Source organism: Mesoplodon densirostris, chromosome 18, assembly GCF_025265405.1.
Source record: "Mesoplodon densirostris isolate mMesDen1 chromosome 18, mMesDen1 primary haplotype, whole genome shotgun sequence".
In the NCBI taxonomy this organism is placed as follows: domain Eukaryota; kingdom Metazoa; phylum Chordata; class Mammalia; order Artiodactyla; family Ziphiidae; genus Mesoplodon; species Mesoplodon densirostris.
Window position 1 is genome coordinate 45,015,972 of NC_082678.1, and position 16,198 is coordinate 45,032,169.

A 16,198-nucleotide genomic window follows, 5' to 3' on the forward strand; every position below is an offset into this window, starting at 1 on the left:
CCAAACTTAACTGGAACTTAATAAATATAGTAATATTTCTAATAATGGTAGTAGGTATCAATTAATGAGTACTTACTCTGTGCCATGCTAAGCACTTTTTATGCATGATCCCATTTATTCTGTACAATAATCCAAATAAGTGGTCACTACTTTTTATATTCATGGAATATACAGTCATGGAAATGACGCTTAGTGCAACTGAATAACTTGCCCAGACGCCACAGCTGACAAGCGGCAGAGCTGAGACTGGAACCCACCAGGTGTTGACGCCAGAGCCAAAGCTCTTAACTACTGTGTTTGCTCTACGGCCTCTCATCTGGACAGGGTGCCTGGCAAAGGAGGTTGGAAAGCAATGGAAACTCACTGCCGACACCAGAACAGGACCTATCAACTCGCAGAGGCAGGTATTTCCCCACTGTGGAGATGGCTGGATATGAGGTTAAAGAGCTGGTGCTATAAGACATTAAAATCATTCGACTGAAACTTTCAGTTGTGGGACTATTAAAGAGAATTAAAGTGGTCCCCAGGCTGGTGGCAACCTCTGACTCCTAGCAGAAGCAGATGAAATTCCTCTCTGGAGGAACACACCCCCAACTCAGGCTCTCAATATTTCAAAACATTAAGATCAAGTAAACGTAAGTTCACAATGAGAGATGAGCAATCACAGGAAGAAGCGACCAAGATCATGGGGCAGGAGGAAGAACACACACAGATTTAGATCCCCACCTCCCCAGGGCTTCAGATATTGAAACTGTCACATACAGAATAGCTGTATATAAAATATTCAAAGGAATAACGGTTAGAAAAACAAAAATAAAGAAGATTATTAGATATGACCATCATGGAGACATGAAAAGAACTAAATGGAACTTCCAGAAATATTGCTACTAAAGGCTTCTCTCTACATGCACACACTGTGGGTGATCATGTGTGGTAATCACCGGAAAGACTGGTCAGGAGGCCAGAGGAATGGGGTTTGTAAGTTCAAAGGGTGATTCTGTTAGTGGTCAAAGTAGCCAGGAACTTGCCCCTGTAGTGGGTAAGAAAACATAAAAGAAGCCAGGGTCACAGGAGAATCAGAAGTGCTCCAGCTTCTGGGGTACTAGGTGCTGGGGGTCCAGCAATCTGCCCATCCACACTGAGTGAACAGCTGGCAGGCCTCCAGCCCAACACTCTCACCTTCCACCTTTTCTGTAACTTTGCAATATTGTAATTCATTCTCTTATTCAAGATACAACAGGGAATAAATTTCAGCTATTCACATTTTTTAACTTTCTTGAAAAAAGACCAAGTTAGTAGTTATAGTGACATTCAGATTTGTAACTTCCCGTTACCTATTCATATCGCCTATTTTTGCTTATTTCTCACATTACCAAAAAGCATGCTAAAGGTACCTTTGGAAAATCTTACAATCTGCTAAAATTGCATTTATAATCCCAATAAACTAATTTTTAAAAATTTCATGACACAAATAAAAACTTACCCTTTATTGAGTATTAGACTTTCCTCTTCTGCTTCTGAAAGTACAACGACCTTAGAGGGTGTCTGGGGCTCACGTAGAGAGTAAATTCTAGCAATCAAAAGAGAAGAAAGCCAGTACTTAAAATTCTCTTTCATTTCCCAAAGTTCCTCTATCCTTTCCATCTAGTCAGTTTCTGAGAATTTTCCTACCAGTTATCACAAGCATCTGCCAAAGATCTTGCTGTTACTGACAAAGTAGCCTACTTCATTTGTTCCATAAAAACATAAGAGGAAGGTTTCCCTGGGACATGAAGAAATGTTCTCTACTCTAAGCAAAATGCCTCATCAGCCTTCCCCAACCACCACACCTCAGTCCTTAGCCATATTCACCTTGTCTAGTCATCTCACTACTGCCTCTAAGTTTGCCAGCTTCCCTTCAGTTATACCCATCTGTCTCTGCCTGTGAGACACCCAATCTCATCAGGGAAGAAACCATTTCTCACTCTTCTTTATATACCAGCTGGCCAGCACAGTGGGTGACTTTTAGCCTGCAATTTGTACATATTTGTGTTATATAAAGACACAATGTCTTCCCTGCTTTCTCAAGAGGTTAGTATAAAACTAAAAGAAATTTTTTTACCAAAATCATTTTAATTTAAAATAAATTTGGGGGGAACTCCCTGGTGGTCCAGTGGCTAGGACTCTGCATTCTCACTACCAGGGACCCGGGTTCGATCCCTGGCCGGGGAACTAAGATCCTGCAAGCCACACAGCGTGGCTAAAATAATAATAATAATAAATTTTCACAGCATATATGGCTGTTGCTAAAAGGAGAAAAAATTTTTTAAAGGCCAGTAATATCATTATTAGAAATCCAATGTCCCTCTTTAAGTCTTTATCAAGTTAATCACTTATTTTGTCTGATCCCACAAAGAATTTTTAACCTTAGTTTGTTCCATTATCAATAGAATGTCATTTAATAAATGTTTTTAATGAAAATTTGATCCAATTGGACACACCATTCATTGTGGTCTTCCTAGCTGCCTACAAGCATTACTAACTTCAAAATACAAATAAGTCCTATAAATTGTAATGCGGAACAGTGAAAGCAAAAGTAAATGCAACAGGGCACGGAGGGGGAATTTCTTGTTGCCCTGAAACTGTCAATAGGGTCAAAGCTTAGGAAAAGAGAAGTGTTAAATACCCAATATTTTAAAAGGAATCTTCAACATCTGAGGCCAGACACCTCCTTTAGGGCTTAATATGAGGAAGACCTAGACCTACACTATCTCCTCACAATCTCCTTTTCCAGCTTACATAAGACAGAAGGTGTCAAGAGTCCTTAAGAGTATGGGACGATGTCTGGAATGTGAGGGTCCTCCTCCTTTCTTTACCTCCAACTCCAGAGCCAAATGTGTGGGCAGGAAAGGCCCTAAAAGAACCAGCCAGATTTAGGGGTACCTGCAATAAGGGGAAACGGGTATCTCATTTCCTAGCTGAATGCCAGATGTGTTGTCAAAAACTACAGGCCACCAAGGCAAGGGAATTCTTGGGTGATTCTGACATGTCATATCCTAGGGTTGGGGGCATGTGAACACTCTATGGTATCTACTCCAAATATGGAAATTTCTGAAGGAGGTAGGCTGGGACAGCATAAGAAAGGACTATAGTGTAGTATGCCCAGTTCTGTAGCCCTTGGAGGGCAGGGAAAAGGACCTTGGCAGTTACCATGACTCCATATGAAAAACCACAACGGTTAGGTCGAGAAGGCAGGAGATACCAAGTTTAGGGATATTCCATCTTGACAGAGGGTTCAGGGCATGGACAGTTGGTAGAGCCAATGGGACACAGGGCTCCTGAGTGATGGAGGGAGCTGAAGGCCAAACACTGGCCCTGAAAAAACCACACACCAATCTGTGCAGAGACTATCACATCAACAGAGGCCACTAGCAGCTGAGGGAACTAGATTAAACCAGGAGGAGGGATATGCCCCCTGCTCTTCACTGATGGACCACCAGTTAGGTAAGATGTATGCCTCAGCTCTTTACCCCACCATTGAGGAGTCAGACCCAGAGGAAGGAGGAACAGCTCTCCTCCTTGCACTTCACCCCCTACCTCAAGGTGCTTGGGTAGAAAGAGAGTCAAAGAGCAGATCATGCCCTCTCCACTCATTTCAGATCCCTCAAGGTCTGACCTTTGATAGGACCAGGATATAGCTTTGAAATGGATTTGAGATCAGAGTTTTAAACTGAACAGACTAAGTTTTAATAACTAAAAGTAACCAGAAATCTATGAGATCTGTGTAAGAAGCCATTAAAGGATCAACCATTCAGCAGTAAAAGAAGATTTGGTAGAGCACAGTCAAAGCAGTGATTAGAAAAAATAAAACTGCAGGTATCTGTACATCAGTCAGTCTCCCCAACAAACTTTTTACATAAGGCAGATCCAGAAAGTTAACTGATAATATAATAGAGACCCTCTGTAGGATTAGGGCATTTAATCATACAATGCAAAACCTGGAAGGGGCTTTAGTAAATGATCAAATGAAACCTGCTCATTTGACAAACTGGAAACTGAGGTGCCCAAGTTTTTAACATCCCAAAGACAGAAGTGACACTGGGACAAGAACTCAAATCTCTCAATTCCCAATTAAATTATCTTTCCCCTATGCTACATTACCTCCAAAAGAGTGACACAGTGAAAACAGTTTTAGGGAGATTATCTTAATAGGTCAGATTGGGAAAGGAGAGACTGGAGGTAGGACCAGCTGAGAGGGAATAGCACTAATTAAGGCAAGTAATTAAGTAAGTTAGGGCAGCTGGACGATTCTTACACGATTGAGAATGGGTAACAACAGCCATCAGATAAAGCTTTCCAACATCTACTGACCCATTTAGTGGTACTTTGAGCTATTAACTGGCAACCAGAAAGAGAATCTTCCCACTCACAAAGCTGTAAGAAAAAAAAGTACCTTATTACATTGTCTGATGTTAACAGCACTATGTAGGGGTCCAGCATCTCGCTCGGATACCAGGCAGCGTGCTTCAGAGTCAGAGACGTAGAACTGGTGAAAAATCTCTCAGCAACGGGAGTGGTGCTAAAAGAAAGACAGCAGTTTCCCAAAACCTGGATGAAAAAGCTTCTAAAGGAAAACCTATCTTAACACTCTTTGCTCTTCTTTCCTTCAAATTCCTTTCCTATAAATCTTGCTGAGACAGCATTTGAAGCATCTACCAACCAACATCAAAGAATCAAAAGTAAAATATTTTCTAAATTGCAGAGTATATGATACTGTACTTTACAAGTGATTTTAGATACAGTATCTTACTTGATCCTTTTAGTAACTTTGTAAGGAAACTACAAGGGCAGCTATTATCACTCCTATTGTGGAAATGAGGAAACAGATTCAGAAAGGAAACATTTTTAAGGAGGCCCAACCTATGAGTTGTGGAGCTGAAGATGGGTTTCTACCTTATATTCTTTTCAGATCTTTCAGACTCTCATTTTTCAGGATTAATTGGAAAAGAAAAAAAATACAAAAATAAAACTTAGTTATACTGATGAGAAAACTGGCTCACAGGTAATAACTGCTTTTAAAATGTCGTATTTCAACCTACTTGGAAAAACAGCCTGACTTCCAATGAGACAGCAATGTGATAATTTAGGCAGAATTTTTATTTATTTAACCCCACGTATACCGTAAACACTATTATCACAAGCAGCCAGTGTGCAGACCATCTGGAGTACACTGATGTTTCAATAGTAGCAGAGTAAACATACCTTAAGAACCACTGGTCTTAAGCAATTTTTTGCATGTATTACAAATTATACAGATAAACACTAAATGGAAATACAACTTACCTACAATTCACTGTTGATTTTCCACCTTCAAATTCAGAATTCTTCCCCCACCTTTTAGGTAATTCTAATATCATAAGTCCTTTCATTCCTATAAGTGCTACATGATGTTGTGCTGGACTTAACAAGACTTGATAGATTTCAAACAGGGGTGGATTTATGCAAAGCAATCTCTGAAAATTAAAGCAAACTAGTCAAAATGGTTAATCTTAATGCAAATATATATGGCAGTTACTTGAAAGCACAGTACCACTTTAGTTTTCTATAACTGTAGTTTAATGAAACATTCTGGGTAAAGTACTAACACCTCAGCCATTACCTGATGAGATATTTTTTAACTATTTAGATTGGAATATTATGTAAAAGGCACCAGGTTTCCCTACTTCGATAAATACTACATATAATTCCCTTTTTATGATCAAACTCCAGACTACCACTTCAGCGTCAATTATCCACCATTCCCCACTTGTACTTTATACTCCAATCAGATTAACTTGTATTTCTGGGAAATCATCATACTTTGTTATGTCTCTGTGTCTCTGTACAACTATTTTTCCTGCAATGCCCTCATTTTTCTTTTTTAGCTGGCTAAAACATTCTTGGAGACTCAGTTCCTATGCACTTTCCTCCCAAGGAAATATCCCTGACCTTCTGGCCAGGAACTAATGCATCTTTTCTGTACTCCTATAGCACACCCTAGATAATTCTATTATTAGTACTTATCCTTTTACCTGCTCATCCCACACAACTATGAATTACTTGAGCTCTGTGTCTTTCCTCTCTGTATCTTTGGCATAGTATATGGCATGTTGCTAACTAACTCTCAATATATGTTTTAGTGACCAGACAAATGAAGAACTCATAAGTACTAGTAAATGATAATTACTGTTATAAATAGTACAATAAGATAGAGAATGGTTTCAGGAGCTTCTGCAACTAAAATGCTGCTTTACCGAAGCATATTTGACATTGAACAGTGATATTTTCAGGGGATTCTGTTAGGCTGTTTGTCTCATATGCCCTCAAAAAAAAAAAAAAAAAAAGTACTTCTATTTCTTCTCTCGTGAGCATCTCAAATTCCCATTTTCTTTTCTTTCTATTTTCAGTAATAAACCATGAGATTACCAATGTATTGCTTATCCTTATGTATAGAGAATCACCCTAAATCAAAACCTTTTTAGACAAGACTGTTGAAGATAATGTGATTTCAATTGTTCCTGATGTCTGTAAGCCTGAAGTTTCTTTGTTTTTGTTTTTAGCTGCCCTTTGCTGATTCTAATCAAACTGTTTTTTCTCCTGTCAGTGGTTCTTTCCTTCTTTTCCCATCTTCTCAACCTTCTTCCTACTTGATTCTAATGATCTACCTCAAATCAAAGACCACCTTTCTCCTGTTATGCTTACAATCTAATCTAATTACCTAGGTCACCTGTGATAATCACATAATTGATGTCGGCTTTTTTGGTTTGGTTTTTGGTTTGATTTGGTTTTTTTTTTTTTTTTTTTGCGGTACGCGGGCCTCTCACTGTTGTGGCCTCTCCCATCGCAGAGCACAGGCTCCGGACGCGCAGGCTCAGCGGCCATGGCTCACGGGCCCAGCCGCTCCGTGGCATGTGGGATCTTCCCAGACCGGGGCACGAACCCATGTCCCCTGCATCAGCAGGCGGACTCTCAACCACTGCGCCACCAGGGAAGCCCTTGATTTGGTTTTTAAAGTCACTACTCATGCTTTCGATTTGCCTTTTTGGGGGAGGGTTGTTTTTTTGTTTGATTTGGTTTGGTTTTTAAGGTTACTATTCATGTTTTCATTTCACTGAAAGTTGCAACTCATGCTAAACTGCTACCTTGTCTATCTCTGAGTTTTTGACATTTGGAGGATTGAAGGTCATTCAGACAGTTATCAATACGTACTGAAGGTTTATATTTTCCAAGCACACTGAAGTACTGGGGATTCAAAACTAAGTAAGGCGGACACGGCCCCTGCCTTGGTGCTTGCACGCCAGAAAAGAAGTCAGACAATAAATTAACAAGTATAAATAATTTAATCATGACTGTGCTAAGTTCTGCATAGCAATATAGGGTGCTATTGTTAATACTGTGTGCTGACCATCTAACACTTACTCTTATAAACTGAAATTTTACAGTCAGTAGTTTGTGGGCTTGTGACCTGTTTTCAAAACTGCAAAAACAATGACAGCACCTGATTCAAATCATTTCTCATGAGCAAGAATCAACGGCACACGATATATGTATGCCATATGTCAGAACGGGGGCCAAGTTTTCTTATTTTGTAATCTTTAAAAGGCGCGAATCGGCTTATTACAAATAAACGCTTCCATAAAGCAATGTTTAATCACAAGAAGTCTGTAGTACTTTCTGATCACACCTACTTTCACATGCTGTTGGCTTCTCAGACGCCAGCAAAAATCCCTTTCAACCCTGGAGATGGCCTAATTTTTTGAAAGAGCTAACAGGGGATTCCTCCTCCATGTCAGGCACGAAGCTTGTTGCTTTCAAATCAACGACCCGACGTAATGCTCTCAACAACCCCAAGAGAAAGTTAGGACTGTCCCTATTATTTTATGAGTGTGACGTCATGACATCGGATTCTCGGGACCAACCTCCTAAAAAGAGCGAGTGCACCCACACTCTTCAGCCTCTTACCCCTGCTTTGCTTTTCTTCAGAGCACCTGCACCACTGATGTTTTACTGTCACTCCATGGTCTCTCCCTTCCTCCCAGACCCCGCGAATTTAAGCATCTGGAGCGCAGGCGTTCCTATAACAGTATCCGGCGCAGCGTCAGAGTCAACGAACATATATGGAAGGAGTGAAATATGCGTCCAGAGGGTTCAAAAGGTTCTGCGGCCACGCTACAGCGAATGAAAATAAGACTTTTCCACTCGCAGCTGGACGCCCCGCAAAAGGACGTCTGCTCACCCTCGCATAGCACCCCTCCCAGCAGACGAAAACCAGCCAGGATAGGAAAGGGACGTAAACGCTACTTCAGATCCCAGCTGAGGGTCATTTTCCAGATCAGCCTGGTCGTACCTGGTATTGGGAGAGGGAGGACTCCTCACCGGCACCGCTGGGGTCCCGAAGGCGCACGACTAAAAAGGAGCTGCCTTCTCCGTCCCATAAGAAGAGCTCTCCGCCGAGGCCCAAGACCAGGTTTCTCGTCAGCAAGTGCGGCGGCAGGGGCGGCGGCGAAGGCAATGATGAAGAAGCCGGCTTCTCGGCTGCGGCTGGGCTCTGGTTTTTCCGTCCTTCCCGGAGCCGCAAGAACACGGCATGGTCAGGGAGCCAGGTCTGCCACGGCTCACCGTCTCCCGCGGCTCCTTCGGCGGCCGCCATCTTAGCCCAACAGCTCTCGTCTGCCCAGTTGCTCAGCCCGCCGCTGAGGGCAGCCAATTCGCTTCCAGCCGTCCACCGCTTCGGCCAGTCATCGAGCAGGGAGCCCGGAAGCCCGAGCAGGACTAGGGGAGGGGCGGGGCGAAGGTGAGGCCAGCCCATCAGGTAGCGTCATCACCAAAGCAAAGCCAATCACCAGTCAAGCCTATTCTGAAGCCAAAGGGGGCGGGGTGAGAAGGTCAACATGCCAGGGCCTGCTTAGAGAAAGCTTTGGGGTTGTGGGAAGTCTAGTAGCTGGGGGTAAAGCGCGTGAGACCTGTGTATCTAATTGCTTATTGGACACCTCCACCTGGATAAACCTAAACATCTAAAACCTTCCCTCAAGACTTACCTCCCTCAATCCAGTTGGGCAGACCTCACAAATGTCACTTCTTTAGTCTCCCATTCTGGGGTTGCCCAAGCCCGTCTCCGAGTGGGGCCGGCCGGAAGGACAACGCTTCCCAGAATTCCCTACGATCTGGTGCGACCAGCACCCAGGAACTACAACTCCCAGGATTCTGCACGCGCCCCCCGGGGGCGGGGCCTTCTGGCGGCGACTCCCGCGAAAAGGAGATGGCCGAGGGATCAGGGTCTCGGCGTCGCTCGCTGTATAAACTGGTGGGCTCGCCGCCTTGGAAAGAGGCTTTCAGGCAGGTGAGTGTGGGGTTTGGAGAGCCTTGGCCGGGCTGTCGTCACTCCCCTAGTCCGTCCTGGCAACCGCTCTCCTCCTTGCTTTGCTCTCAGCCCAGCCGGGTGAAGCAGGTGTCCGTGGAGGTGGACCTGGAACCCGGGCCTCTCGCCTGTAGGTCCGGGCCTCGGCCACCGCCCGGCCACTTCCTGGAGTTTCTGTCCCTCTGGGTGTGGCATTAGCCCGGGCCGGCCCGGTGCCAGGAAGCCTTCCTTTTGGACTCGGGTTTGCTTTCAGTGTGAAGTGTGATCGCGACCGCACCTCTGCACCTCTACATCTCTACGGCGACACCACCATCACCCGCTGATGTCGGGTCGGTGGACACTAGAGAAGCACCTTGTACACTCACCGCAAGCGAGAGAGACGTTATGTCTATTCCACAGAGGAATAGAATAATTAGACATTATTTCTAATCCCGGAAATTATTTCTCTTCCTATTCCAAACTATTTCTTCTGAGCCTCCGTCGCTGTCTTAGCAGAGTTGTAGCCTACGGTCAGTTCTGACCTATCCTCAGCTCAGTCTGGTTCCTGTAAGTACTATGGCCTGTCTTTTCAGGAATCTCTGAAGTAGTGGATATATCCCAGGAAAATAATCTGATGCTAGAAATGACTGTCGACAGCAGGATTTCTCAATCCTGGTTCTTGACATTTTGAAGACGATAGTTCTTTGTTGTGGGGGTACTGTTCTGGGATTGTAGAATGTTTAGCAGCCTCGCTGGCCTCTACTTACTAGATGTCAATAATCCTACAGCTAGAGCTGTGACAACCAATAATGTCTCCAGTCATTGCCACATGTCCCCTAGGGGACAAGATTGCCTGAAGTTGAGAAACATCGTACAGGATGGGGGCTACTAGAATCATATCAAGAGTAGCAAGAATTAGGAAGCGGGACTTCCTGGTGGCGCAGTGGTTAAGAATCCGCCTGCCAGTGCAGGGGACATGGGTTCAAGCCCCGGTCCTGGAAGATCCCATATGCCACGGAGCAGCTAAGCCCGTGCACAACAACTACTGAGCCTACGCACTACAGCCCGTGAGCCACAACTACTGAGCCCACGTGCCACAACTACTGAAGCCCATGTACCTAGAGCCCATGCTCTGCAACGAGAAGCCACCAAAATGAGAAGCCCATGCACCGCAAAGAAAGTAGCCCCCCCTCACCGCAACTAGAGAAAGCCAGTGTGCAGCAATGAAGACCCAATGCAGCCCAAAATAAATAAATTAAATAAATTTATATAAAACCAAAACCAAACACAAAAAAAAGAATTAGGAAGCAACCTAAGTGTCCTGTTAGCACAGTGGATGCTGTGCTATTATCACCCAACCATTAAGCAAGCTGGCATTAAAGACAGACTATGAAATATGTCAGTCTGGAAATACGTGACCCAAGCATTGTAATTTCATCCATCTACACGTGGATAAGGGCTGGAGAGGAAGGTGCCAAAATAACAATAGTTGGGATTAGAGTTGAAATTTTGTGTCTATGAAATTCCTTTAATGTTTTAACAACTAATCTAAGAGGTGTTTTTTGTTTGTTTTTGACGGAATTGCCTTTTCTCCCCCCTTGCCTCTTTCTCCTTCTTCCAAGGGATGCCTGCAGAGAATGAGAAACAGCCGGGACAGGCTCCTGAACAAATATCGCCAGGCTGGAGGCAGTATGTCAGGAGGAGCTCAGAACACCTTTCTAGTGCAGGAGGTGATGGAAGAAGAGTGGAATGCTTTGCAGTCGGTGGAGAGCCGGCCAGAGGCCTTGGCTCAGGTCAGGCTGGGACATGTGTTCTTAGCACCAAGGATGCCAGGGTCCTCTCTCTGCCTATTTCCCCAAGTCCTCTAAACCCATCCACCCTCCAGCCCCAAACAGGATCCTAACGGCCTCTCACCCAGCTTCTTCTACCTTTAACGTTAGACTCTTCTAGATTAATTAATGGTTCATAAATACCAGGCTGTCGACCTGCTGCATCATTGCATCTTCATCACTTCTGAAAGCTGAAAAGAAAGAAATTTCACTCACTGGCTCCACCCCTGGAGCTTTTGATTCAGTAGGCCTGAGCTAGGAATCTCTCTTTTTAAAAAGGTCTCCAGGAACTTTCTGGTTCTAATCTCAGCCAGGGTTAGGAACTGGGTGTGGATAGGAGACCATTTACCATGTATCAGGAAGAGCACTGGATTGGAAGTGAGTAGTTCTGGAATTCTGATCCTGGTTTTGCTATTGACTCTTAACTCTGCCTCTTTGAGCTTTAGTTTTCCCATTTGTAAGATGCAGAAGATCATGTTGTCGGTATTGTGAGGACAGTATAAGAAACATGTGGGAAACTGCTTTGAAAACAGCAAGGCTCTCTGTGATAAAGAGGCATTATTGGTGCCTTCTATGTGTCCTACATTGTGTTACATAATCACAATTAGTGTGCACAATAACCCTCTCAGGTGGATTTTATTCCCACTTTACAGAGGCCTGAAATGAGGCTGACAGAGGTTAGGAACTTTCTAATGGTCCCAGAGTTTTAGCAGAGCCATATACTTAGCTGCTCCCCTATACTGTCTCCCCCAAATGTGGTACCATTATTTTGTCACTGGCTGGTTTAATCATCTGTTGATGCCTTTCTCAGCACGGCCACATTACCGCATTGTCGGCACATTCTACAGAAGGGCTGGGTTGATTTCCTCAGTTAAATCTGTGTTCTTCAAGCCAGCCTCCAAGTGTGAATCATTGTGGGTCTTGTCAGCTGATCATAACTTCAAACCTCTGCTGACCCTACTTTCTCTTGCAGTTGGAGGAGCCGCTGGACCTGGCCGTGCTGGAGGAAATCCAACAGGACCTGATTGATCAAGGTGAAGTCTAAGAATAGTTCTTCCTGCCTGTATCTCTAGCTGCTCTAATGCTGATGCTTTTTTCTGAACAGAATGTTTTTAACTCATTATTTCCATCTTCAGTCGAGTGTCCAGAAGTCTCTGTTTTTACTCTAAGGTCTATGGCTGTCTGTTTTGCCAATAATAATAGTCTTCATTGTTTCCAGGCCCTGTGCTCAGACCTCTCCTTCCATGCTATGGTTCTCTCCTTATCATGCCCCTACCAGGTAGCGTGAGACAGAAGAGAGTGGTGTCTTACACAGGTTGCACAGCTGGTGGTGGAGTTGGGAAGTAAAATCAGTGCTGTGAATCCAGTTCCCGTGTCTATTCTATCCGACAGTACCTCTCTGTTAATAGATCAGTAGTAATCCTGTCACCTTACAGGATGGTGCATGATCAGATCTCTTGCGCTACCTAATTTAAGTACCTTCTCTTGTATCTGTTCTTTACTGACTCCCCAGGGTCTTGTGAGCGTCCCCTTCCTGCGGAATCATAGCACCACAGAGTGCATAATTTAGCACCTTATATAATTAAGTCATTTATCTCACATAGCCCTATCTTGATTAGGCTTAGTTTTTGTCATCTGTTAAATAGAGATAACAGACTGACTCTGTAAAACTACAAAACTATTTGTAGGCTTAAATAATATGTGTAGACTTAGAGCAGTGCCTGGCATATAGAAGTTTTCAATACACAATAGCTATTATCTTGAGGATGCAAAAGTATGAACTCTTGGCCTAGACTGCTAAGATTCCCTTCTCAGCTTTACCACTTTAACTTGTGTGGCGCTGGGCAAAGCACTTAATCTCCCTGTGCCTGTCTCCTCATCTTTAAAATAAGGAAGTAGTAGTGAAGAAGTTTATATAAAGAACTTAAAACAGCATTTGACACATAGTGCTGTGCAAACGTTAGTTATTATGATTGGTGTGTTGACTCCAGTTAGACTGTATATTCCTTGATTTTAATTCTTTTTTCTTCTTAATTGATTTTCTCTTTACCCTCACCTGCAAAACCTATCTTAGTGGTGAAACACAGGACTCACCAAATATTTCTCTCGGGGTATATTTAATTTAAAAATCTGTCGTGATAAGAATTTGCTGTGTTCTGCCATACTCGGTCATAGGGAACCTTCTAGAATAGAGGTTGGCAAACTTTCTGTGAGGGGCCAGATAGTAAATATTTAGGCTATTGCAGCTCCTTAGTTCTGCTGTTGTAGTGTGAAAACAGCTATAGCCCATACATAAACCAAATGAGCGTGGCTGTTCCATTACAACTTTACTTAAAAAATGGAAGGGGGGGGACTTCCCTGGAGGTCCAGTGGTTAAGACGTCATGCTTCCACTGCAGGGGCACGGATTTGATCCCTGGTCGGGAAACTAAGATCCTGCATGCCCTGTGACATGGCCAAAATTTTTTTAAAAATTAAAAATGTTAGGTGGGCTGGAATGGCCTGTGGGCTGTGGTTTGCTGACCCCTGCTCTGAAGTCAAGATGGTGAGCTCATCAAGAGCAGGAACCAGCCTTCTTCATCTTTGTACCCCAGGCCTACTAAGTACTAGGGCTTGTTGCACATTTGCTACACACGTTATGAACAACACAGAACCTGAGTCTGTGGACACTGGTGAACAGCTCACCTTAGACTCAGCCAGGTGGGCCTGGCATCTGAAGCCGTCAGTGTCCGCGTTCTCCAGCTGCCCCTGGGACCCTGCCACTCTTCATCTCTGCCCCTGTGGCCTCTGGAGATGGGTGTGAAAGTTGTCTCTTTGTCTCTTAGCCTCATCACTTCACAAGGAGAGGACAGACAGGAGGGGAAAGATCCAACAAGATGAAGCCTGAGCAGTAAATATCTAGTGATTGGTAGTGTGATTTTGCCCGCATTTTTCTCGTGTGGATGACGCCTTTGAACGTGAAGCGTAGCACTCAGGATAGGGCGACCCAGGTGACGTGCAGTGAAACACGCCAGCTGTCCTTTGCCTTGCAGAACAGTCCATCATCAGTGAGTACGAGAAGAGCTTGCAGTTTGATGAAAAGTGTCTCAGCGTCATGCTGGCTGAGTGGGAAGCAAACTCCCTCATCTGCCCTGTGTGTACAAAGTAAGAGTTTTCACAACCTTTTCAGCATTATTTGTTCCCACCCCACACTCCAAGGTGAGTGGAATTTCCCCCCAAATCTGTTACCTGGGAAGGTTGGGGGATCCAGGTCTGCTGGCCGTAACACTCTGGGCTCCCAATTCTGCTTCCAGGTACAATCTGAGAATAGCAGGCGGTGTGCTCATGTGTCAGTGTGGCCTGTACATCCCATCTCATGTGAGTGTTCCTCACACAGATCGTGTCGCCTCTGCACACATCTCTTCCCAACTTCAGGTTCAGTTCACACTGCTAGCTTGCAATCATCCATGGTGAGAATAGAGACTGCCTATTTGTGAGGTACTTATTAATGTACCACTGCTTAGGAGCTTTCTAGAAAGCCCAGTTTAGAACTGGAAACACTTGTATCTGATTTACATTAAAATGTTCCATATATGAAGACAGCTGTATTCAGAATTTTAAGTGTCAGTGGTCTTAAAATACAGGAGCCCTCTTATCTGACATGATGTGGCTAAAAGCCTGCCAGTTCGTTGAGGTGGTAAGTTATACAAATGAAACATTTTATAGGAAGTTTTAAACATATACACTTACTTGACAGTCCTTGGGCGAGGCTCTGCTGATTGGAGAGCTGAGGCTTTTTTTGTTTTTGTTTTTTATAAACTGCTCTTAAAGCGCATAGGCTCACATTTCCTGTTTTGTTTCTGTAAAGTGCATCAGGAAGCTGAGTGCCCTTCAGGAGTTTTCCTCCCCATCTTTTACCTAATTCAACACCTTTTTTTTTTAGGGACTCATCTTTTTGACTGTTTCTGTTTGACTGTTGGAATATTGAATATTCCACTTATCACAAAAACACAACTTTGTTTCATTCTCTTATTTCATTGGTTTATATAGTAGATAATTAAATCAGTCAGTTACAATAGCAAGTTCAGTTAGCACAGACGTAGGACCAAGCAGCACTGGCTCTTGGTAAGGATACGCTTGGCTGGTAGAGGCAGAAACGCGGGGAGGCCAAGAAGCCTCCCAGCTCTGGACGTTCCTGGTGCGGTGAGCGTCCGTGTTCAGGGCGGGAGTGGAGAGCCCTGGTCCATCTGGAGAGGCGGTCAGATGGACATTACTTAAGAGATCCTCTCAGCACGATCATGAGCATTTCTAAAGGTCCGAGGAGTCAAGCCATCACAGCGAGCCATAGTTACAGGATGGTGAGGAATCGGGGTTTTCAACCTGTTGACTATGAGACGACAAGGTTAGCTTGTAGTTTAACTTGATTTTTCAGTCTCCGGAGGTGACAGAACAAAAGTTTCGCGCCTGTTTGGAAGACAGCGTGAACGAGCACAGTGCATATTGTCCCCACACGCCGGCATTTTCGGTCACTGAAGGAACAGAGGAAAAGTCCAGTCTTCTCATGAGCTGTCTGGTAAGCCTCCCCCAGGACCCAGTGGTAAAAGCGGGTCAGTGGTTGCTTTTACTCCCACCCTGGTAGGAAAGAGGCAAATGTTTATAAAAATGCAGTTTACTCTCTGAGGAACTTTACTTGCATAGAAAAGTGAAGTCACTTCAGTTAAAAAGGCCAATCATCCCCTGAAAGGGGGAGGGACAGAGGCAGCCCAGGTCGTGGAAGGAGCAGCATAAGTGTCATTACTGGTTACAACTTGTAACCATATATTGAGATCACTTTTGGGACTGGAATATAATTTAAGCTAACTTTTTTTCTATTTAAATTCAGGCTTGTGATACTTGGGCTGTGATCCTCTAGAGCCAACCCTGATGCACACGATCTACTGGGTTGGAAACAAGTTCTGTCTTGGGAAGGGGCCTTGTAAATACAGATCTTTCATTTATAACTTATTTTGTATTAAAACGTTTCAAAGTTTTCTCTG

General features: G+C 44.0%; 2 protein-coding genes across 5 annotated transcripts in view; one reads left to right on the forward strand and one right to left on the reverse strand.

Annotated features, from left to right (window-relative positions):
• Nucleotides 1-9,165, reverse strand: part of NUP88 (nucleoporin 88) — a 38,316-nt gene extending 29,151 nt beyond the window's left edge. Inside the window, exons 1-5 of one of the 2 annotated variants that reach the window (XM_060081363.1) lie at nucleotides 9,057-9,165; nucleotides 8,366-8,790; nucleotides 5,323-5,492; nucleotides 4,433-4,558; nucleotides 1,484-1,570 (exon numbers count right to left, since the gene is read on the reverse strand). In XM_060081363.1, the coding sequence (XP_059937346.1) occupies nucleotides 1,484-1,570; nucleotides 4,433-4,558; nucleotides 5,323-5,492; nucleotides 8,366-8,668 (686 nt within the window). In that variant the 5' untranslated portion in view covers nucleotides 8,669-8,790; nucleotides 9,057-9,165. Of the gene's footprint in view, nucleotides 1-1,483; nucleotides 1,571-4,432; nucleotides 4,559-5,322; nucleotides 5,493-7,980; nucleotides 8,094-8,365; nucleotides 8,791-9,056 lie in introns of both variants that reach the window. The other variant, XM_060081364.1, reaches the window with a different exon arrangement.
• A 63-nt stretch (nucleotides 9,166-9,228) lies between these two features.
• Nucleotides 9,229-16,172, forward strand: RPAIN (RPA interacting protein). Of its 3 annotated transcripts, XM_060081367.1 has the most exons (7): nucleotides 9,231-9,358; nucleotides 10,978-11,148; nucleotides 12,158-12,218; nucleotides 14,216-14,327; nucleotides 14,477-14,540; nucleotides 15,595-15,735; nucleotides 16,045-16,172. In XM_060081367.1, the coding sequence occupies exons 1-7, from the start codon at nucleotides 9,278-9,280 to the stop codon at nucleotides 16,072-16,074; spliced, it is 660 nt and encodes a 219-aa protein (XP_059937350.1). In that variant the 5' UTR covers nucleotides 9,231-9,277; the 3' UTR covers nucleotides 16,075-16,172. The 3 variants fall into 3 exon arrangements, with proteins under 3 accessions (XP_059937349.1, XP_059937351.1, XP_059937350.1); XM_060081366.1 differs by having other exon boundaries at nucleotides 9,229-9,358; nucleotides 15,595-16,163; XM_060081368.1 differs by lacking the exons at nucleotides 14,477-14,540; nucleotides 16,045-16,172 and having other exon boundaries at nucleotides 9,230-9,358; nucleotides 15,595-15,705.
• Nucleotides 16,173-16,198: the final 26 nt, after the last annotated feature.